The 24,415-nt window shown below is 31.8% G+C and overlaps 1 protein-coding gene across 6 annotated transcripts in view; it reads right to left on the bottom strand.

Annotated features, from left to right (window-relative positions):
• Positions 1-451: 451 nt before the first annotated feature.
• LOC101897407 (uncharacterized) overlaps positions 452-24,415 on the bottom strand; it is a 166,088-nt gene continuing 142,124 nt past the window's right edge. Inside the window, exons 5-14 of one of the 6 annotated variants that reach the window (XM_059126922.1) lie at positions 20,408-20,928; positions 20,142-20,279; positions 19,408-19,728; positions 19,101-19,340; positions 17,047-17,881; positions 16,259-16,425; positions 16,003-16,185; positions 15,826-15,918; positions 14,068-14,188; positions 452-7,618 (exon numbers count right to left, since the gene is read on the bottom strand). In XM_059126922.1, coding sequence (XP_058982905.1) covers positions 7,455-7,618; positions 14,068-14,188; positions 15,826-15,918; positions 16,003-16,185; positions 16,259-16,425; positions 17,047-17,881; positions 19,101-19,340; positions 19,408-19,728; positions 20,142-20,279; positions 20,408-20,928 — 2,783 coding nt within the window. In that variant the 3' untranslated portion in view covers positions 452-7,454. Of the gene's footprint in view, positions 7,619-10,088; positions 11,077-14,067; positions 14,189-15,825; positions 15,919-16,002; positions 16,186-16,258; positions 17,882-19,100; positions 19,341-19,407; positions 19,729-20,141; positions 20,280-20,407; positions 20,929-24,415 lie in introns of those variants that run through there. The other 5 variants (XM_059126919.1, XM_005183506.4, XM_059126920.1 and 2 more) reach the window with 5 other exon arrangements.

Here is a 24,415-nt window from a genome sequence, read left to right on the forward strand (position 1 = left end):
TTCTGTCCACTTCCTTGACGTTGGGCTACGCCACAATTATCACGGTAACGAGAGATGGTACAAGACATAAAAGATATATTCACATTTAAATTCTGGCGTGATCTAACGATAGCCACTTTTGGTTTTCCAGCCAAATATAAAGAAATCACATTATCACGCTTGAATTCCATCACTATTAAATTTTTCTGAAAAATTCTCACCAAAATGCTTTTGTACGTGGCTTAGAAATGGCAGCAGTCTGAAGTTAGTTGCAGTTTTTTCATTTCACCCAGTAGATATAAAGCCATTTTGCGAAGTTATAGATGACAAATTTATCCGTGTTTGAATGTACACTGAGATCATGAATCGAATGTTCTCCCACAGCTCGTAGTCTTACCCTTGTGAATTTGTTGTGAATGTTGTAATTTATATCACATACCTTCTTCATCCATCTATAGATAAAAAACCGAAATTATACTTTTCAACTATTTTTTATTTTATTTGATAACATTTCTCTTTTCTTATATTTTGTTTTTAATAATAACTTACAATATGTAGTATATTTTTATGTGTGTGTGTTTTTTATGTTTTGTCTCTTTGTAATGGTATAATAATAGTATGTATGTAGTATAGTATGTAATAATAATGTAATATGATTTAACGTACAATATTTTGTATTTGTTGTTTTTTATAATATACAATATTCATAGTTATTTTTTTCTTGTTGTGGATTTTAGAATAACGTTGTTGTTCTTGTTATTATTCATTTTATATTTATATTATAAGTATATGATTATGTCTTTATATATATTTATATATGGATAATATTTAGGGTTGCTGTTTATTTCATACTTAAAATAATATTTAACGTTTTGTTTATGTTAAAAATAATTAAAGATTAAAAACAAAGTTTTACACAAATTATTAAATAATTATTATTTTTTTGAAATAAGGCAAAATGGGTGTGTTTTTTGTTTGTTTTTTTTTTTTTCTTCTAAAAAAACAAAAATAAAATAAGGCAAACAAAATAAAATAAAAGGGAATCATAGCTCCTTCTATGTGTACAATATATGTATGACTATTATTTTATGGTGGCTTGTTTTTGTGTATTTTTTGTATACTAAATGTAAATAAAATAATATACATAAATTATGTGTTTATATAGCACCTTTGTGTTCAAAGAAAATATTTGTCGGGAAATAATATTTATTTTCAAAATCATATTCAACAACAATATTTTATGCTATATAAAACGTTTTTTAGCTTACATACACGGTGTCCTGATGTGAAGGGGAATATCAATACACGTATCATTTTTAATTCAGTGAGCAGCATATTAAGGATGCTTTCATTTTTAAAACATACATTTTCGGACACCCGGTATATATGAAATTAAATTAAACTGATTGTTTGTGAATATAAATATATATGTATATAATGATAATATTTGTTGATACTATAAATATATGTATGTAGTTTTGTACATATTCAAGGAATTTTAAAACTAAAAAAATATTTTATTTAATCGTTGTTTTTTTGCATTTTATTATGTAATTGCCATGGGTTTTCTATTCTACAAGAACCCTTAATGGTTTTAGTTTAGGGGAATTTTAATTTTCTTTCCATTTGCGTTTGATTTTCAGATTTTATTTGGGCATAAATGACTGAATATTATTTTTGTTTTATTTTGTATTGGATTTCATGTGATCTTAAATGGTTTCTTATTGGGAAAGAGGGTAATAATTGACTTATAAAATATATATTATATTGTTTATGGTTCTTATTAGGGATATTTGAATTTGAAATACTTGATTTTTTTAAATCGAGGTTTACATATTTTTCATGATTTTGAGAGTACTTTTTTATTTGAATAGGTACATGGAAATTGCTGTGTATATTTTTTAAATTTTAATGGAACAGAATTTTTAAATAATCTATGAAAATAGTTTATTTAAAAACACCGTTTATGTTATTTTTATTTATTTATTTATTAATTTATTTTTTATTTCAGTTCTTTGAACTGTGTGCTATTCATATATTTTTCACTTTTGAAGTTTAAATTTAGTACTTGGGAACATGTATAAACTATATTGCCCCATTATAGTGAAATGGTTTTAATTTGCAGTAGTTGTTAAAAGAATTTTGTTAGGAGTTCGTAAGATAAATATTAATATATATTTTATTTAATTATATATTTTAATTTTATATAAAAAAGTATTTTTTCATAATCATTTAAAATGCTTTTACGGTAGTGTCAAATTAATAAAAACAATTTTTGTATTCCCTTTTTATGAATTCAGAATGACAGCGAAAATGAATGAATAAATGGAATTAAGTTCTGATTTTTCAATATTTTTATATTAAAATTAAGAACAGGTTGTGGAATATAGAGGTGTTCTTTTGGGAGCCATATTTTAAAAAATCCATTTCGTTATCGACGTCTTTGAAATCTTACAAACATACATTCTACCAATGATTTCTAACATTCTTAAAAAGTCACTTTTTCAAGAAAATTCAGCTAAACAAAATTGGAATTGTCAATGATTTGTTTCAACGATGTTACCTCTACTGAGAAAATATTTCCAAAGAGACCGCTAGAAAAATGTTTAATCTTTTTTATATTGTTCATTTCCCTTTCTTGTTGCTTTATACAGGGTGAGATGAAAAACAGCAACCAAATTCAGACTGCTGTCATTTCTAAGTCACTTGTCCGACAGCTGTTAAAATTATTCTAGTGACAGCTCATTGTATTGTTTACAAGCGTACAAAAGCATTTTGGTGAGAATTTTCCAGAAAAGTTTTTCGTGATGAAATCACACTATCACGTGATTTCTTTATATTTTGGCTGGAAAACCATAAGTGCCTATCATTAGAGCACCATCGCTCGTTACCGTGATACTGGTAGCGTAGCCCGACGGCAAAGAAGTGGATGGAAGAAAACAACAACATCAGCAGATATGGTTCGAAAAGTGAAGAAGCGACTTGATCGAAACCCGCGTCGCAGTGGTCGAAAAATGGCTCGTGAGCTGAACATATGGGCTCGGGGTAAAGCAATTGAAATTCCAAAAAGGTGCAAGAACTTTCACCGCAACAGAAAGAAAATAGAATCAAAAGAGCTAAAGAGTTGCTTCGCTTGGCCGAAAGTGGTGAAGTGCCGAATTTGATTTTCTTCGATGAGAAAACATTCGTTGTCCAGCAGTTTGTAAACAAACAAAATGACCAAACATATTGGAGGCAGACCTTGGAAATTCCAACAGGACTCAGCACGCGCCACCCGAGAACGGTTACAGAATGAGATTCCTCGTTTCGTTTCCATCGCACAATGGTCACTAAAATCTCCGGATACCAATCCGTTTCTTTTGCTTTTTGCTTTCATTCAAACGATTAAAAAAAAATTAAAAATTATGGCGTTTGACTTTGTTGCAGTTTTTTTATCTCACCCTGTAGTTTTGCGTAAAGTCTACAACAACACTATAAAATTAGAAGTATTGTATTAATTGAGACCATACTGACCAAATCAACTTTAATGGAAACGACCTAGATGATCCATTAAAAACCCAGTGTATCCGAAGACTCTGAGTTGAGCGACTGCTGTTTTTCATTTTTTAAGTTGCGTTTGGAAAATGTTGGTAGTATATATTGTGAATCTATGGCGATTTTAACAAAGAGTCGGACGGATCCAGAAGGTTTGAATCAATTATTCTCTTTATTGAAATATTTTTATTATAGTTAGGTAACGTACTTCCAAAGCTTCCGAGACAAAGCGTGATATATCCAACGCTTTTGTCTGCAATCTAGCATTTTCCCCGTTAATGTAAAAACATAATTATGTCATTAGGGCTTAAGAAAAATATCCACCTTTAAACAAATTATTAAAATAACTCCCGGAAAGTATAAGTAAATAAATTTTCGGACTAATTTTGTTTGCCTAATTGCTACTAAAGAATACGTTATTTTAATTTCTTTCCAATATATATTTGTTGTATCTAAAACTTTTTACTTTATGTTAGGATATCTCAAATAGGATTGTTTAGTCGTTCGTTTCAATACGTTTTGTTTTTTCATTACTGTTCAAAGTTTTTCTTCTTTTTTTTTTCTTTCAAAAAGAATCAACAACAATTACATTTTTTGTAAATGTAGGTTCGTTTATATATATGTATATGATAAATGTATGCTGTATGTAATTGCATAAATTCAAATATTCATATAGTTTATGTATGTATGTTGTTAGTTATATTTTATGGGTTTTCACTGTTTTTGGTATTCTTTAAGAATTTGTTAATAAATATGTTTTTAAATGTTTTATGTTACTTATTTCGCTAATGAATTTTTATGAATATAATGATATGTTGAAATTTTTGTTTTGCAAATGTTTTGTTTGGTTGTTATTTTTGAAAGTGTCTCATCATATGCATTTTTGTTATAATTTATTTTTTTATAAGTTTCTCATATGACAATTTTTTTGGTTGCTACAGTTTTGTGTATTTCTTTTTTAATAAAGATGTAGCAATTTTACAAAGTATTTTTAACTTCAATTTGTTTTAGTCTTTTTTTGGGAAATAACAATTCTCAAAAGCAATCATTGGTTGACCATTTTCATACACAGAAATTAATGCTAATTCTCTTAGTCTTTGATTTTTAGGTTTGTTTTCTTCATTTTCATTTAAAATAATATTATCAGTCAATTAAGCTTCATTTTACATGTTTTATTTTTTTTTCTTCTTAGGTTTCATTGATTGTAAGTTGTGTGTGTGTGGAAATATGTATGTTGCGCTATTTTTTTGTTTCAGGAAGTCTCAATTAAGTTTTGGAAAGAAATATTCAATGCTTTTAGTGTTAGAAACATGTGTGGATATACTTTATATTGTTGGGATGGAACGAAATCGGAACTCAAAATCCGGAGATTTGTGCTCAGTTTAAATGCAATTTCAGGAAATTTAATTATAAGGATCGCACTGGTTTCCTTTCACTTTGAAAACATTTCTAAAGATTATAATTACCGGTGAGTTGTAATGAACGCCAGAGAATGTGGCTAGATATGTACACATACATTCATTAGCTCACATAACTTTTATTGTGAAAAATAACAAATAAGTTGAACAGATAAACCAGCAAGGAAAAGTCAAAAGTCGGCCGGGGCCGACTATATGATAATCTGCACCATTATGCATATTAACTAGAGCTCCCGTAACAAAATAATTTAGTTCAAGTAGATCATACCACCTATCAACATTTGGCTTTAGAGCAGTTATAGTTTGCATGATATCTCTTGGAGAAGGATTATATTAAAAAATATATATCGGAGCCGAGTTGTACAAAATGGAAACGTACGCCCCGAAATGCACTCCATCAGGGCTGCTATTAGCCATTCTTTGCACAATAAACCTGAAATCGGATTAAGGATATATATGGGAGCTATAAAGATCTCGATAAAATTTGGCACAGACCGTATTTTATAAGATATCTAGTACCAAACATGGTACTATGATATCAAGGTCGGGCTATGATACCATATGATTTCAATTTTTTTATTTTCTTGGCTTGATATGTCATATTTATTTGTTTATGTATGTGTTTTTTTTTTTCAATAACAAAAAAATTGTTCAGAAAACATTCAAATTCGGATGTTTTCAAAATGTTTATTTCATCGTATGCATCGACAAAATCTAGAGTTTTTGTAGCGAAATAATCCTTTAGAGATATATAGAACCTGGTTTTGAAAAGAAGTGTTGACCTTTCATTCAGTTTTCGCGGTTTTCAATTATTTATTCAAAATAAATGCAACAAGTTGTTTGATTTTTTTATTATTTTGATACTAATTCCGACATTACAAGCCAAACAGGTAGACCTCTATACTTGCAATTTTTTCAAAGTTGGCCTACCTTCTCTTCATTGTACCATGGTACCAAATATCATTGTTGTCGAATGCATATAACGAATGTGTGGGACTTAAACACCAAATCGGATGAGACATATATATGGGAGCTATAGCTATACCTGAACCAATCCAAATTTAATGTACTTGCTTCTAGACTGAATTCAATGGGATGTACCAAAATATAGGCCATTTGGACTTATATTAGCCATTTGGTGGACAATTATCCCCAAGTCGATTGAAGATATATGGGAGCTATAGCTAAATCTGATCCGATTATCACCAATTTTAATAGGATTCGTCTTTGGGCCAAACAAACTGCATTTTATTCACAGGAATAAATGGACGGACTGACAGCATAAATCGACTCAGAAAGTGATTCTATGAAAATCCTCATAAATAACTATAGGTCTATCTCGCTTCTTTCTCCATGTAAATGCACAAAGACATAATACCCTTACCACTATGTGCTGTAGGGTATAAAAAACGGTTAATACGAGTTAGATATGAGACACCGCCGTAGTTGCAGCTACAAAACCTTCTGCCGAAATGGCAATATTTTTAGAAAATTGTTATATTACTGCTGAAGATTCAATCAGTTGGTTGCTTAAGACTGTAGTGTTCGACCATTGGCTTAACTTCTGATTATACTCAATGTTTTCTAGCTTTGCAATATTTGCTGTTCGCTACCAACATTATGATTTCATACCGGCAAAAGGTATAAGTCACTTGGCTTTTTTTAGTTATTTGATATTGCAAAGCTATTTTTTTTTAATTGCTTATGGAAGTACGCATATTTTGCCTACCGACACCCGAGTTTAGTTGAGAGTCCACTTTCTGCTCGCTAGTAGTTTGATATACCACTCATTGAATAAATACTGAATTCACTTTAGTCTAACAATTACATTGGTCTTCATTTTTACAAATACAGCAAAGGAATAGAAGATATCTGGTCAGTAAATCGATTAATTCAGTGCCAGGACCGTACTAAATTTGAAAAAAAATAGTCCAATTGTGATACGCTAATAATACTTTTATAAAATATCTTTTATAAATTCAATGCTCTTGAAATTGCACTTTAAGAAAAGGTTTTTTGCATAACAATTCTGGTTAGAAACTGAATAGCCTTCTTGAAAAATGTTTACATTTTTTTGTGCAACATAAAAAATATCCAACATGATTTTCTAAAATTCGATTGATTTAATGTCATTTAATAGAAAATATAAATACAGCATATATATTCTTGTTTCACATTAAGTCTTAGTAAATAAATCTATTTTCCAAAATAAAGAAATTGTTATATTTTGTATATGTAGAAGTATAACGATTATGATATTCCAAGTTATATACTCGTAGCAGTTTTTTGTAGTTGTTTTCTTTTGTGTTATTTCATTACTTAAGATAAATGCATTAATTGTTTACATTTTGTAGTTTTGTTCAGAGCTTCTGTTCTGCATTGTTAAAATAAATATTTCTGGTTTTGTTTTTCTTTAAAATTGTTGCGTATTTGATACTCATGTATGTGTGTTTGTGTGACCATAAGAGCTATTTTTGTTTTCTTGCAGTGGATTGAGGCATGGAAAGGTTTAGTTGTCTTTTTTTATGAATAGAAATTATCTCGTTTCTGGTGTATAGGCAGTGGTTCGCTAGGCGATTCCGATTTACGACCATCATCATCATCTGAATTGCCACGCTGTGACATTGTATCTTGGCTATTGCCTTCGTCATCCTTTTCGCCATTGCCATTTTTTGACATCGCTTTTTCTAAAGCAAATTTGAGAGGAGAAAGGAAGAAAAATTAGAAATATGCCTTTTTTCATGATATGATTTATGGTGGTTGGCTGTGAAAGTTAAGGGGGTTAATTTCAAAAATCCATTATACCGTGTCATTTGGGTTAAGTTTAGATTTTGGCTTTTTAAAAAAAACATAGAAATAAAAATTACATTAAGTTATTACTGTGTACTTACACCTCAGATTTTTTAAGTTTGGGTTCTGTGTTTGGTTTGGTGACTGTTTAGTGGTGTTAGGTTTAGCTTTGTGTTGCTTTCAATACAGGCTAGCTGTAACCAATATACAGAGTGCATTATGTTAGTTCCTATAGGTTAGCTAAACGGTATGTTCTAAATTTGTATTTTTACCTCTCATCTAAATACTAGTTATATTGAGAAATAATTTTTCCAATTTAGTGGTAGTTATTAAATTCAAATTCAAAGTAATGAAATTGTTTTGAAGAAAATTTTGTAAGTTGGCCCGATTAATGTTTATTCTTTACAATCTTCACATTGGAAATTTTAAATCCTAGTTCTTTCAAAATATATTTTGAGTACGTATTCTGATTTTTTTTTCTAAAAAAAACTCTTTCGTTTTGCTAAGATTATTTTCAATAAATTACATTTAATTTAAAGAATTAATAGTCAAATAACAATATTGAAAATTTAACACTTTAAAAATAAACATGACTTCTATTAACCAATTTGACTTTTTTTTGGGATTTTGTATTTTTTTAATATATTATGTGATGTGTTAGGACTACATTGTGCTCGAAACCTCTTGACAAAAAACAATAGTGCTGACTAAAATTTGGTTGGATTTTGAGAGAAAGTTGCAATTTTTTAAAACCTAAAAAAAAACAAGTCAATCTGAGTCAAGAAAGGACACTGTAAAAATAAAAATAGCATATATAGGGTGACATGAAAAAACTGCAACCAACATTAGAATGCTGTCATTTCTAAGCTACTCGTCCGACAGTAGTTAAAATTAATAAATCATTATATTTTTTACAAGCGTACAAGCGCATTTTGGTGAGAATTTTACAGAAAACATGTTATTCGTGACGGAATTCAAGCGTGATAGTATGATTCCTTTATATTTGGCTGGAAAACCACAAGTGGCTATCGTTAGAGCACTCCAGCATTTAAATGTGAACAAATCTTTTGTGTCTCGTACCATCGCTCGTTACCGTGATACTGGTAACGTAGCCCGACGTCAAGGACGTGGGCGGGGGAAAACAGCAACATCAGCAGAAATGGTTCGAAAAGTAAAGAGGCGACTTGATCGCAACCCGCGTAGCGGTGGCCGAAAAATGCAAGAACTTACACCACAACAGAAAGAAAATAGACTCAAAAGAGCTAATGAGTTGCTTCGTTTGGCCGAAAGTGGTGAACTGCCGAATTTGGCCGATGGTCGCTCTCCCTCGTATTAATCGACCTTGGATCAGAATAAATGCCGAATATTATCGCGAAAATATTCTTAAGGGTTACAAAATGAGATTCCTCGCTTCATTTCCAGCGCACAATGGCCACCAAAATCTCCGTATACCAATCTGTTGGACTATTGTGTCTGGAGTATTTTGGAAAACAAAAAGTACCAAAGTCGATCACCTCAAGCAAGTGCTTCTCCGGAAATGGGCCAAAATACCGCAGAGCAACATTCGGGCAGCATGTGATGGTTTCATTGGCCGTTTGAAGGCCATAATTCGTACCAAAGGTGACCAATTCGAACAAATCTAAACTTATTTTAAAATTGGATGCTATTTCCGACAATTTTGCTCTCATTCAAAAAAGTTTAAATATTTAATTTAAATAAAATTACGTCGTTTGATTTTGTTGCAGTGTTTTATCTCACTTTGTATTATACCTGGAAAGTCTAAATCTAAGATCTTTTCAGGAAACATATTATGTCCTTTTAACTTAACTGTTACTCCCCCAAAATCAAACCAAATAAAATTTTCTAATACAATTCTAAAGTGTTGAGTTAGCAAAAATACGGGTGTTCAAACGTTTTTGAAGCAATTGTGAAAGGCTAAACAAACGTGACATTATGAGTGGTGTTAGTGAGAGGAGGTTTGAGTAGGTGTGGTGATGGTGCAGTGTGGTATAGTTTTTAGTTAAATGTTCAAATGATTAATGACATTTCTTACAACAATTTAATTAAATGCAGCAATTCGCAATAAATAAGCAGAATTTTTATAAATTTCGCAATTCGCCTTTGAACAATTGAAATGAAAGATAACAAATTTTAACAAGTAAAACTAATACCACACAAACTATACAAATACATTAATAACTTGTTTTCAATTTATGAATTTTTACATCAAAATACAAAAATCATACAGATTTAAATTCATCTGATATTATACATTTTTAAATGGGGGAAGGATAGATAGGTAGATATATAGCAATTGGGGGCTGTGATGTAATATTATCGTTTATAAATACTTTTTTCAATACAAACCTTGATTGTTTTGCGAGCTGTTTTTCAAAATTAGCATTCAGAGTTAAGAGCTTGATGTAGGGAGTTCAGTATATTGTTGTTGTTGTTATTTTGTAGAAGTTGTTGTTGTTTTTATTGGCTGACTGATTGACTGACTGATTGTACATTTTTTGTTTGTTTGTTTGAAGCGAATTTTGATAGTTGTGATTGGTAGGTAGTTGAATTTAAAAGTTTGCAAGGTTTCCGTTAGCAGTTCGTTAGTCATAGTCTTTGTTCAAAATTGTTGTTTTGTCAGTGTAAGGATTATTCTTGTCTTGTCCATTTTTTTCATTTGGGTAAGATGGCTTTGTAGACTTTTATTTTACATTATTTGTTTTTTTTTTTTCGTTTTTTAATGGTGATCATGCGATTTTATGGCGTGTCAATTCTTGTACATCATGTTGTAGGAGAAGAAGAATTAGAATGGCTTTTGTTGTTTTTAGCTGTTGTTGTAGTTGATGTTCGATTTTTCAAATGTTGTTGTAGTTGGTTTTGGAAAAAGACAAATTTGGTTCAATTGGTTCAAGAAGTAGGAAAATGAGTTAGATTTCAGATTGGTATAGATTAAGAATTGTAGATTTACAGTAGTTGGTAGTTGATGTTGTTGCTTTTTTTTTGGAAAATGCAAATGCTGTTAGTTAATGCATGGCAAAACTCAAACTCAATGTTAATGTGTTTATGTGTGTATGTTATTCATACTTTTTTTAGTTAATTAATATGAACTCTTGTAAAAATCATGGGCCAAGACTTCTTTGCGCATTTATGACTTAACGAGGCTTTTCAAAAACGTAATCAATATGAAACGCAAATAGATACAAACAAAGAAACAAAACAAACTTATAACGAATAACAACATAACATATTTTGATGTGTTGTGTACATTTTTGTTGCTGCTGTTTGTTTTTGGTATAACTAACAACTCAATGGGGTAACAGCAATTATTTGGGATTATTTTGACTATGGGGATTACCTAGAAAAATGCAAAAGAAAAAATAATAATAAATAATAAAAAAAAATGAAAAAAATATAAAAAGAACATAAAAATAAATACAAAAAAACACAAGCACTTTTTATATGACAAAAACGTAAAATCAACTAAACAGATCTGACATCTTAAAAATAATACAAAATTTAAATATGATAAAATTAATTTAATTCTTAAATACATTATTTTAAACAAGTTAGAAAATATCAGATCAATTTCGTATCGGACCTTTATAACAAGAAATGTTATAAAGATAGTAGTAGTTGATGGAAATATTGAGATGTACCAAGTCTTGAATGGAATCGAATGCAAATTTTTATGAGCTTTTTATGAGCTTCATGGATATTCAAAATTTTCAGCCTTTGTGGGGGAGGTACCACAAGGAGCAGACCGATATATTCCATATTAACACCAGACCCTGGGATGTTGGGGATGTGTGAACTTTGAAGACAATCGGACTCTTACATAACATTTTATAAGAGTTGTAATTATTCAAAATTGTGACCCTTTGTGGGGGAAGTACCTGATAGAGTGGACCAATATTGTCCATTTTCGCACCTTACCTAGCACTGACGAAGATATTAGGATTTGCAAAGTTGGAAAAAATCTGATTATCCTTTCTCTTTCTGTGCAGAAAATATAATTTTGAAAATTTCGACCTTTTGTGGGGGAGGTACCAGAAGGAGAGGGCCGATATTGCCAATCTCCGAACTCGATCTAAGTTTGACAAAAATGCGATGTACCAAGTTTGGATCAAATCGGATACTCCCTTCTAGAGTTATCGTGCGCACCAGCCAGACAGGCGGACGGACGGATATCGCTAGATAGACTCCAAATGTCCAGATTTGGTCGAAAGAGACCTAGGGTCTAAAATCGAAATTTCGACTAAGCACATTTTGGCCGTATCAAATGATATATACCCTCTCTAGCCATATAGTTGAGGGTATAAAAATGTAGCTGAAGTTTTTTTTCAAAAAGATAAAATAAAATAGAACTTGTTTAGAATAACATTCATTTGTTATTTTTAAAACTATCTATAAAGAGCGATAAAAAGGTGGTCTCCTTTTTCATATACCAAAAAATATCCGGGCTTCAATACTAAGATTGTGTACTGTTTCTGAAAAAAGCATTAGTAAAATCGAACACAATGCATCGAAATCTAATATATTTTAGTGGCTATGATTTATAGTTGTACTATCGAATATAGAAGGAAGATGAAGTAATATTTCATAAGGACTGACATAACCCTTTCAAGTGGATAGCAGTACTAAAGGCAAATTTCACAGTTGGAAAATATAGTAGAAACGGAACTGCTCATCCATGTTGTTTATGTGGTTTCCATGAAATGTATCCTTATGCTGGACTAATCCATATCATCTTTATCTTTACAATAAATACTATTGGAAATCAGTTAATTAATTCTTGTAACATGTAACATGTTTGGAGAGTAGGAAAAATATTTTTCATGACTAAGTTAATAATCTCACTTAGGCAGTAGAAAATATAGTAGAAAAAAAAATAAATAAATAAAAATAGAAAAATTAACAACACAAAGAAAATTATAAATATAAAACGAATTAAGCCATAATAATTGTAAATAACTACACAACCAAATAAATAATAAATATAACTAAACTGTATAAGACTACAGATTATATGATACAATGAATGTTTGTAGTTTCGACCAAAAGAAAACAATTTTCGTTGCATAAAGTGTTAATTTTTTATTTAAAGATAAATATAAACATTTTTTAAATTAAAATGGAAATATTTATATATTTGACGACAATGTTTCCTTTTTTATACGAATCACAAAATTGTAAGAACAGAACGTTTTCTAATTATGACACAAAATAAACAAAGAAAAAATATATTCTTTTTTTAATACTTATGATGATGGATCATTACTTTTGTTTTCAACTCTGTGGTGGAGATGATGATGATGATGTAGGAGGTGTTGTGCATAAAAATGATGAAGTTACACATGAACATTGGTTTCAACATTACGGTGCAGGGGTTTAATGCTAATGCAGGTGATGATGATGTCAACGATAACTCGTTTTTACTTTCATATTTTGGTCTTAATTCAACATTGATGATGATCAGGCGATTGATTTCAAAATGATGATGGCATGGTGATGAGTTATTGTGAGAATTTTGTACGTGACCATTATTTTCTTTGAATTAAAATATGATTCTCAAATGATTTTGTATTTTTTCATTATATTTTCTGTGGTTTCTTTAAGACGTAAGACACATTGTTTTTCTTTCTTTTGTTTTCTTAAGTGTTAACATTTCTTATTTTCTTTTGTTAATTCTTTTATATTTTTGTTCTTAAAAAAGTTAATCATCTAGAAAATTAGACACGAAAAGAAAATAAATATTTTAATTGTCTTTTAGTTGAGGTTAGAAAGATAGCAATAAATACACATAGTACATAAATAAGTAAAATGACAGTTGGGTTGGTTATTATAGTTGTAATAGTAATTCGAGGAACAGGAGGACAATAAAAAAATCTTAACAATTAATGATGAGAAGAAATGTCAACAAAACAGTGGAATAAAACGAACATGAATAAATACACCAATTTTAGGGTAAAAGGTAAATTGAAATAAAATTAGTCGAATAAACATTTACTTTGGAAAACAATAACAATCTCTTAGAGTTTAAAAAACAAAATAAATGACTCATATAGGTATTTTTTTTAATAAAAGAAACACATTGGGTCTTCGCTGTTATATGTTTTTGATTAATTTCTTTGAAAAGTGGTAACAAAAAACACAAACAAAACATAATTTGCAGTTATATCTTTTTGGATATATCGGTTAATAATAAGTAAAATGTAAATCTGAACACAAATTCAATGAAATTTGATTTTTGTTTGTAAAGTGCTTTAGTGTTGCATTTTTGCATTGCTTTTCTATAATATCTTTGCAGTGGATCATGCTACTTGCGGATGTCATCACTTTTACTTACCCGCCACTATTTTACTCATTTGCATCACTTGCTGGGCCAAAATTTGATTCATTTGTAGCAGATGTTCACGTTGTTTCTTTTCCTCATTTATTTTACTGGGTGGTAGACTAGCTGCCGTGTCCTAAAATTTTGGAAAATGTTATTATTTTTTAATTAATAATATTGACAATATAATAATAAAGTCAAATATGTTAAATAGTCGCCATAAACCAAAATAAAATGTAGTTGTATACAGAATCCAAAAAAATAAAGAAAATGTACTCGTTGTTTTAAATTACATTCTCTTTGAGGCCGATATTCGATTGGATTTTCGAATTACAACCGAACAAAAAAAAAAGTAAAAAAGCAACTAATACGCTCCACACATTTCGAAAGAAATTGAAAAATTAAAAAAAAAATCCGAAAACTACCATTTAAATGAAAACCGTTATATGGGGACTATATGAAGAGGTGGACCTGCATACGAAATTGTTTGTTATATGCTGTAGTGTCCTTTACGAACTTCAAATACGAAATTTGAATAATGTCGCAAAAATCAAGAAAATACGGAGTATCGGGAGGTACCGTCATATAGAGGCTATACGAATACGTGGACCTGCATACGAATTAAGTAAGATGTAGTACCCATTAAGAGCTTTCAATACGAAATTTGAAACGATTCCGGTGAATAATGTAGCTGAAATCGTCAAAATACCGACTACCGGGAGGTACCGTTATATGGGGGCAGTACGAAGACGTGGACCGGCATATAAAAATTGTTGTCGTAGCCTGTATTACCTATTATGAACTTCAAATACGAAATTTGAGAAAAATCCGGTAAATAATGTAGCTAAAATCATGAAAATACAGAATATTGGGAGGTACCGTTATATGGGAGCTATACGAAAACGTGGACCGACGTGGCCCATTTACGAACTTAACCCGCCTACTGGTAAACTATGCATGTATGCAAAATTTTAGCCTTCTATCACGATTCGTTCGAAAGATAGCGTAATTACAACAGACAGACGGACATCACTAGATCGTCTTAGAATTCTGCACTGATCCAGAATATATATATTTGTAGGGTCTATTATGAATATTTCGAGGAGTTACAAACGGCATGACAAAGTTAATATACCCTCCATAGAATGGTGGAGGGTATAAAAAACTTGAACAATGCTCAAAGCCTTCGTATTTAGAATTCTAAAGTTCATACAGACAGATTGGGTCTGAAGGTTTCCAACATCATTAAGAAAACAAATACTTAAAAGCTAAAGGGCTTATGTAGCACACAGATGAATACTTATGCATCAGACCATGCATCATTTGAAATAAATGCATACCAAGAGTTGCAGAAATTGCTTAGCTAAAAACAAAATTCAAAACTGAAAAATTTATGAAGTTGTTTATATTCTCTGCTTTTTGTTTTGCCAGTTGCTAAATAATTAAATGTATGTAAACATTTCTTTACTGCCTCCGCTGCTAAAATGAAACTCTATACTTCAATGTTTTTATAACACAGAGTATTCAAAAATGTAATCAATGCATATGTCCTGCATTTCATTTTGTTCAAAGTCTATTTTGAATATTATGAAAATTAATATTACTAACCTATCCTATAGATCAATTTAATGCTTGAACGTACGTTCTTTAAAGTATAAGAGAATTTCTATAGCTTCCCATGGATAAAATATACATAATTTAAGCCACACATACAACTTAGTTAGAGAATGTATACCATTATTTTACAACTTAACTCCACAATTAATTACTTACATTTGCAGCTATTGGAGCTTCCGATAGCATCTTCTTAATCGATTCCACTTTTTCTTGTCTACGTTTCTTCTCTTCGGGTGATAATTCAGGCGTCTAGTCAATTTGTTTTTTTGATAAGAAATTTTGATAGAATTTAGTTCAAATTGTTCATTTTGAAAGTTTTAGTTTTCAAATTACCGTTTCAGGAATATAACGTTCTGGTATAACAATCTTATTGGGAGCCAATAATAAATTATCAATTGTATTTTCCGATATTTTTTCGCCATGTCGCAGTGCTGATCGTACAACATCGGGAGCATTGATGCGGGGACGTAATGCCACTTCCATATCTAAATCGTCACGGGCACGCCAATTTGTATTCTAATAATAAAAAACAGATCATATTAGAAATTTCAAAAGGTAAATGACAATCTAATTCCAATCAAATGCTTACATTTTTATTCATATCATTCTCCGAATGACCATTTTCGGCCGATTTAACATTCACCACATTATTAGGAGCTGTGTAGTGTCTTCGCTTCTCCTTGGGAACGGCTCGACGATGTTTGTGTTGTGATGGCACCTTTTCAACAATTTTCTCTGTATCCTCCGATGCTGAGCCTGCAGACATTTCATTCATTATTTGTCTAGCCACTTCACTTTGGAACGATGGCGTTAAATCGCTAAGACTTTTGTTGAGGCTTTGCTGAGAATCGGTTTTCTGACGCAAAGCACTCTGAGATGAATGACGTGAATGGGAAGAAGTGCTAGTGGTGCTATAATGATGATTAGAAGAAGAAGAGGAAGAAGATGTGGCGATAGTGGTAGTTGTTGTGGAATGACCCCCCTGTTGCATTTGTTTGGCGAAATAGGCATTAGCTAGAGGATTTAAATGTTCGCGAGCAGAAGCTGAACCATGACCATTATTCGAAGCTGCAGCATGATTTTGATGGGAATAGTTACTATTCTTATCATAACCATTAGATACGGATACAGCCGCGGCGGCATGACCATTATGACCGCCATAGTAGTCATTCTTATAGGTCGAATGATAGGCCGCTGAAGAAGAAGAAGATGCATTATTGGCAGAGGATGACGATGAAGATGCAGTATTATGATGACTATTGGTACTGCCATGCTTATGACGATGATGATGTCTGGATGATTTGGGTGGTTCGCTGTATGTACGTGGCAATGATTTGGATCTTTCATTTGGTTTATACTCTTCACTGTGATAGTTACCACCAGCAGCTGCCAGGCTACCGTTCATTAGGCCATACTGTTCTTCTTCCATGACTTGATCGAGATTTTGTGTCGAATTACTAAGACCCGAACGTTCACTACGATCACGATGTCTACGTTCCGATTCGCGTTTAACAATACGTACGGTTTTTATTTCTTGCTTTTCTTGCTGTGACAGATTGGCAAAGGGATTCGATTCCAAGAAGCCATCACTGTCCACACCACTAGTTTCTAGATTATCACTAGAATCATTGTAACGATACGAGGCGGCAGATGAGCCTCCGCGACGATGTGACTCATTTTGCATACTATCACCGGTATTGTAATCACTCAATTTGCTAGATGTCGAGGAACTATTTAATAAATGGCCGCTGGTATTGTTTGTGTCGACAAATAATGGTGTCGACAGATTCATGCTCGAATCGCTAAGACCACGATTGACACTTGTCATGGAATCCAAATCAGTTTCGAACCAGCAACCTGAATTGGTACGCTTTTTTATACTACCTCCACCAGAGCTGCTGCCATTTCCTCCGGAACTGCTGCTACCGCTGTTCGGTTCTGCATTTCTCAGGTAATCTTTATTGCCGATCTCCTGATATAACTTAGTGGAGTTTTCGGTTAGTTGCTTTACAGCCTGACTCAATTCCTGACGTTGTCGTTGCATATCACCGACTAGATTCTGTACGCGTTTCAATTCGGACTCCAACATGGCTGTTGTATTGCTGGCATAGGTATCGGATATTTTCACTTGGCTGCCACGGGTTAGTTTTTGCCTTAGAATTAATAGTTCCTGTTCGAGGCGTGTATTACCAGCTACGGTCATTTCAAGTTTCTGTATTAATGGAGGGGAAAATATTAAAATGCACAAGATTAGAAACGAATAGCTCGAGATTGCTTAAAGACAAGAACATGCTATATAGATATGATCGATGTTAGCATGATTTCCATGATAGTAAAGTCAATGATGACAAGTAGTTAGAATGTCGTCCATTTGTTTCTTTTGAGTTTACAGAAAAAACAAAATGCTTTCAATTGTCTGTCCTTCGGCGTTTGAGAGTATATAAGAAATGAAAACTGTCGCATATAGATTACTGAAAAAATATCTCCTTCAAATTGGCTGAAATAGACTCAATTTGGCAAATTATGGACATGTAATGACCCTTTGATTGCCTAGAGAAATTAGACTTTGTTATTTCTATATATGCCTATATTCTGATTTCGGTACTAATTGTAGGGGGATTAGCTGGCAAAGCAGAAATATCAAACCTTAAAGAATGAATGACTTCTTAGAAAGTAAACAGTTGAACAGATAAAATATCGGATAATTGATGTCAATTGACTTAATGAGAATATACATTTTGTTTGGGTGTTCCGGAATGGTCAACTGGTTATGGTTCCTATCACTATTTTTTTGCGCTGCATCTACAAAATCCCTGAAACACTGAGCATTGAATTTGGTCAAAAATATTATGAGAAATAAATAATTGTTTGTAAATTCCTTTGAGATGTTGATGGAATAGACGATTGGAAAATTTTAATAAGTCTCGACATTAGAGAGTGATTTGTAAGATACGAAACAATTAAATATGAGGTCAAGAATAGTAAGTGAAGAAGAAGAAGAGGAAATATAGTAATGAAGAGATATTTTTGCTATCCAGTGCTGTTTGATGGAGAGCATATATGTTAGATCTCGTTTGTAGGATCCATTTATGTATTTTGTTAAGATCTAGAATTATGAAGGTATGTATAGAAAGTATTTTTTATGGCAAACTGTTTTGTAAGATAATTCTGGAATATAATTTAAGTTAGTTCCATACTCGACTTTATATAGGCAATTAATATAATTGTTTTTTAGTTACAATAAAAGCGGCAGATAACATTCAATGTAAAGCATTTTTTGGCACATGCGCCCAATTCAAATCTAATTAGAGGCTCATAAAAAGCACAATTATGAGACGTATATATGTATGTAAATAAGTATGTGTGAGCATTTGTATGTTACGGGTTTTTGACAAACAGAAAAAAATAGACGACAAACTTCTACTAGGCACCTCAGCTACCTTAGAATTCTCGGCCAGCAACTGATGGACTCGTGATAATTCACGTTCCAATAAATGTTGTTGCTTTTTGGCCGCCTCCAATGCCATGGGTGTTTCGCGGGTATCTTGAATGCGTGCCTTGATTCCACCCAGAGCCCTCTCCAAGTCTTCTTTGTCACGCTGTAAACTCTGCAGAGTGCCCGATTCTTCTTGCAGTAATTGATCTAAATGATAAAGTTGAGCAACTTTCGACTGAAAGACATAGACAAAGAAATGTAGAATTATTTCAAAATTATTAGAAATGTAATTTGAAGTGTACCTGTAATTCATTATTATCCGGTTCCAAACGATCCCATTGTTGTTGTTCCTCCTGCAGCAAACGTTTCTCTTGTATTCTCTGATTGAATTCCAAACGTTCCAATGACACTGGATCGGTTCGTGGTGTTATTGCTGTTGTTGATGTTCTACCCAAAGCATCGTTGCGATATAGAGAACCCAATTTAACCATATTGTCGACTAGGTTTACCAGTGGTTTACTCTTTTCATATTGTCTTTCCAAGTCAAGCAAATGTTGTTTCAAATAATCCAGACGCTGTATGCTTTCAGCTCGTGTTAAGCCTTCAGCAGTTAGCAAACGGTTCTGTTTTTGTAAATGTTAATGGGGAGGAAAATAGTAGATTTGTTGAGTTTAATGGATGGGAAATAGTTTTCAAATTCAGAAATCCAAGTGAAAAAAAATAATAAAATAAAATGAAGAAAATTAAATAAAAAAAATAATTTAAATTAGGTAAAAAAATAAAAAAAAAAAATTGATGGCTGTTAGAAATAAAATTCTTCTAGAATATATTGTAGAAATATAATAATTTATATTTAAAACTAAGCACGAAGATAAAATTCATATAACAATTAATCATTAATTAAACATTTAGACTTTTTGTTTTAAATTTGTTGTTTTAAAACTATTCGAATTGTGCAACCAACACCATAGCTCTTTGTTAAACCCATCACCACCATTTTTTGGAACAAAACAATAAAACATATTTATATAGTGACCTGAACATCGTGAATATCAGAACAACACTGCTCAATGGCTCGAGCTGTATTGCTGTTTTGACGTCTCAACTGTATGAGCAATAAAACCAATTCTTCATGGGTTCGACTCAATAAATCGCCAGCAGAAACATCCAAGTTCTGCACAAACATAAATAAAAAAATCACAAATAAAACAAATTAAAAAATAATAGAAATTAATAAAAAAAAGTGATGACTTCATTCTATATTTGGTATACCATTTATCGCTTTCAAAAATATCAACTCACCCTTATTTGTGAACTTGTTTCACGCTCTAAAATATCAATTTCAGCACGACTGCCATAGCGTCGCATCGGATATGCAGCCGAGGCCATTTGTTGCTGCAACTGTTGCTGTTGGTACATGCGATGTAATTGTTGCTGGTACTGATTATGCATGTCATAAATATTATGTCCCGCCGTTGTATCGAGATTACCCAAATAATCAAGGCCTAAACCAATGTTACTATTGCTAGCATGCAGTGGGGTTGAGGTCAGATAACCACCGCCGACGCCGCCGCCACCACCACCAATGCCATAGCTGCTACCACTTAAAGTACCACCTAGACCGCCCAGGCTACGATCATTTAACATTGTCGTCTTGGCATATTTCATGTCCTGCGAGGTGCCATAGTAGGAATTTTCCAATTGCTGCATTTGTTCATAATCGTAGAGGTCCATTTGGCGATGCAACAGGGTATCCGATGGATCTGGTTTTACCGTTAGATTTCCAATGGGTAAGTTTTTGACATTGCGCACCGATATGGATGCTAAATTGAAGATGGGGAGAGAAAATTAAAAAAAATTAAAATTAGATTGAATCATTAGAAGCATAATAATTTGAATAAATATTTTTAAAGGGAGGTAATTTTGAAGGAAAATAGAATCATTTGGGGTGGGTAAATAATTTAATTTTTTTTAGAAAAATTTGAAAAAAACAAGAATTTAGTGGTGAATTATTAGGTCAAGGTATAGAAAAAAACGAAAACATTTTTACACTATAAACACTCTATACACTTCTTGTCCAATATTTAAATATTGTTCGCAAAAAATTTTCCTTTTCTTTTCAATTAAAAAAAAATTCTACAAAAATTAATTTTTAAAACCCAATTTTTCGAGTTAAGAGCCTATTAATGTTATGAGAATAAAACTTACAACCAAAAATTAAAAACGAGTACTATTTGGAACTGGCAGCTGAATAAGTTAAATAATGTGGACATATACTAGAAATCGAGGAGTATGGAATTTACATATTTTGAATATTTTTTCGAAATTATCAAATTGGACTGGTCATTGTTTTTTACCACAAGCTAAGCTAATTGGCGTAATGGTCCTATGACACTTGATGTAAAATAAAATTAAATGCAACAATCCTGCCTACTAACCAACAAAGACAATTTATTTCTCTGGAATCTTACAAAAATAAATTTTTTACAAAAACAAAAAAAATAAATAATCTTTAGGATCACTCCGCGCCCAAAAAATTAAAATATTTTGACCTCATTTTTGGATACCTAAATTTAATTTGTTCAGAAAATTCGAAATCAAAATCACCGTTCCCTCGTGAAACAAAAATAAAAAAATCAATGTATGGATAAAATAAAAATCGTATTTAAAGGTTAGTGATATCTGAAGGAAATCAACATGTGGATACTTCTAAGTAACCTAGAGCTGAAGCGAACATTTTACATCGGTTCGAATTACAATCGGACAATATTTAGGGTATCTAACGACTTTAAATCGGTGTTAAATACAATTGGGGTATTTTTATATTATGACATATATCTTTATTAAGACTGATTCATTGCCTCAACAACGAATTCGGTTAAATCAATAGTCTTGAAATTTGGCAGAAGAAAAACAGGGATTCTGATAAAAAATTTTATCTAAAAAAATTCGACTTTTTTGAATTATGGCAAAATATCAAAGCAGCTAAAGGTGAGGCAGGCTTGTTTGTGTTCTGAACTTCTGGTGTCAGGGCCACTTCTCTTGTGAATAGCAAAAAAAAAAAAAATACGAAAACACAATACTATAACATATATATCTATACTTTCAAGGTAGCATCTTAAAATTTCGTAAGTATATCCACATTGTTGAGAGACATGACACACAATGAAGTTGTGGGAAATCCGTACTAAGATATTGTACTGTTAGATTGAAATATCTTAAGTCTCAGATTTGTCTGACGAATTTGCAATTACCACGAAACTCGTTTTAAAAAACCGCACTTTTTTAGATTAAACACGAACTATAACTTGAGAAGTTGTTAAGATTTTTCATTTTTTTTTTTTTTTTCATTAATCTAAATCCAAATGAAAAATCTTAACAACTTCTCAGGTTATAGTTCGTGTTTAATCTAAAAAAGTGCGAAGACAATTATAGTTAAGTAATTAAGTTTCGTTTGAAGGCAATTATTGGGTCGAATCATAAGATGAGGTGTAGTCAATTACCTGTCAGAAAGGTAGTACTTAGTACAACTTTGATTCTGTTGGAAAATGTAGCTAAAATAATCAAAATGCCAAATATTGGGAGGTACAGTTCTATGGTGACCTATACGAAGGTGTGGATCTGCACAGGAAAGTTTCTGTCATAGGAAGCAGTGCCAAATATCAAATTTGAATCAACTTCGGTGAAAACTGTGACGCAAATCATTAAAATACCGAAAATCTGTGGGATATGGGGTCCATAAGAAAACTTGGACACATAGAAAATATTTAGTCTTTCGGTATAGTTATATGGGGTCTATACCAACATGTAGACCTATATGGTCCATTTTCGACACCTCTACTTTATTTTGTTCGGAAGCTAGAGTGATTTCCACATTTGGACTGATAGATGGGCACACATCGCTTAATATAATAAATTTAGTGCTGATCAAGAATATATATACCTTGTGGGGTCTACAACTTATATTTCGAGGTGTAAGACTATAGGGGAGGGCGTGAAAACTAGAATTCCGAATTTTGATACTAGAAAGCAAGTGAAAAACAAACGAAAACATCAGAAAAATAAAGACCGAATTTGTATGTTTATGATAGGGAATATACATATACTTTTTTGGGACATCAAATTTTTTTGGGCAGATATTAACATTCCAATATTTTTTGGAAAATTTTCAATTTTTTTTTTTGTAAATTTGAATTCGAACGATTCGAGTTAAATAACAAATAAGATAAACTTTTTTAAAAACACTAAATTGACAAATTCAGAATTTAAAAAAAAAACACTTCCATTTTATAAAAATAACCGATTGTTCTTTAAAATGTTTTATATACCCTACAACACTGTGTGTTGGGCCAAAAATTGTGTAACACCTCGAAATTTGGGTTTCCCACATAGTACATATGAATCTTCCTATCTCCCCGAGCTGAGTCGATCTAGCTATGTATGTCCGTCCATCCATCTGTCCGTCTGTCCATGTTAATTTGTAATCACTCTACAGGTCGCAATTATGATCCGAGAATAGAACCCTATTGTTTTTGGAGATGATCGCATGATATTAAGTGGAAATGCACCAAAACTGAAAAAATTCCTGATTTTGCAGTTGCTCTACGGGTCACGATTATAGACCAATCGACGCGGAAGTCAGCTAGAGCTTTCCAATTTGGGTGGTCATCGGGTAATATTTAGTGGGTGAATTTAGGCCATAACTAAAAGTCAAATTTTTCACTAAATCGCGAATATTTTTAATCCTGGCAAAATCACAAGTACACGAAAATGCCCCTTCTTACCGTTACATTAATGCCACATATCCAAGATGTTAAATAGACTGATTATAACTCAAGAACAGTTGGACGGAGTTTGACAATTCTCACAAGTTCGAAATGGCTTTTGCAATAAAAGGATATTTGATTTACAGTATTGAATTTTAAGTTTTGTATTTTTTTTTTTTGGGAGAATTACATTCAAGTCGCAATTATCGATGGGGATAGCGTTAGTGTCAGAATTCAAACATATTGTTTTTAATATATATATTTGGAGGATCAACTGGACCATACATTAAAACTTTCCTGATCTTGAAGAGGCTCTACAGGTCACAATTAAAAACCAATCGACACGGAATTTTGCATTAAGTTGGGGTTAGGACAGCTTAGAAGTGCAGCATTTTGGACGATCCGTAAATTATAGTTCGTAAATTATAGTTAGTGGGAAAAATGGACCCCAATTTTTATTAAAATTGTTTTGGATACCTATCAGCACGACATAAAGTGTAAATATAAGGAAAATAGCCCCGGTTAAAAACAAAAGGAAAGACTA

This window comes from Musca domestica, unplaced genomic scaffold (genome assembly GCF_030504385.1).
Source record: "Musca domestica strain aabys unplaced genomic scaffold, Musca_domestica.polishedcontigs.V.1.1 4, whole genome shotgun sequence".
Taxonomy (NCBI): Eukaryota; Metazoa; Arthropoda; class Insecta; order Diptera; family Muscidae; genus Musca; species Musca domestica.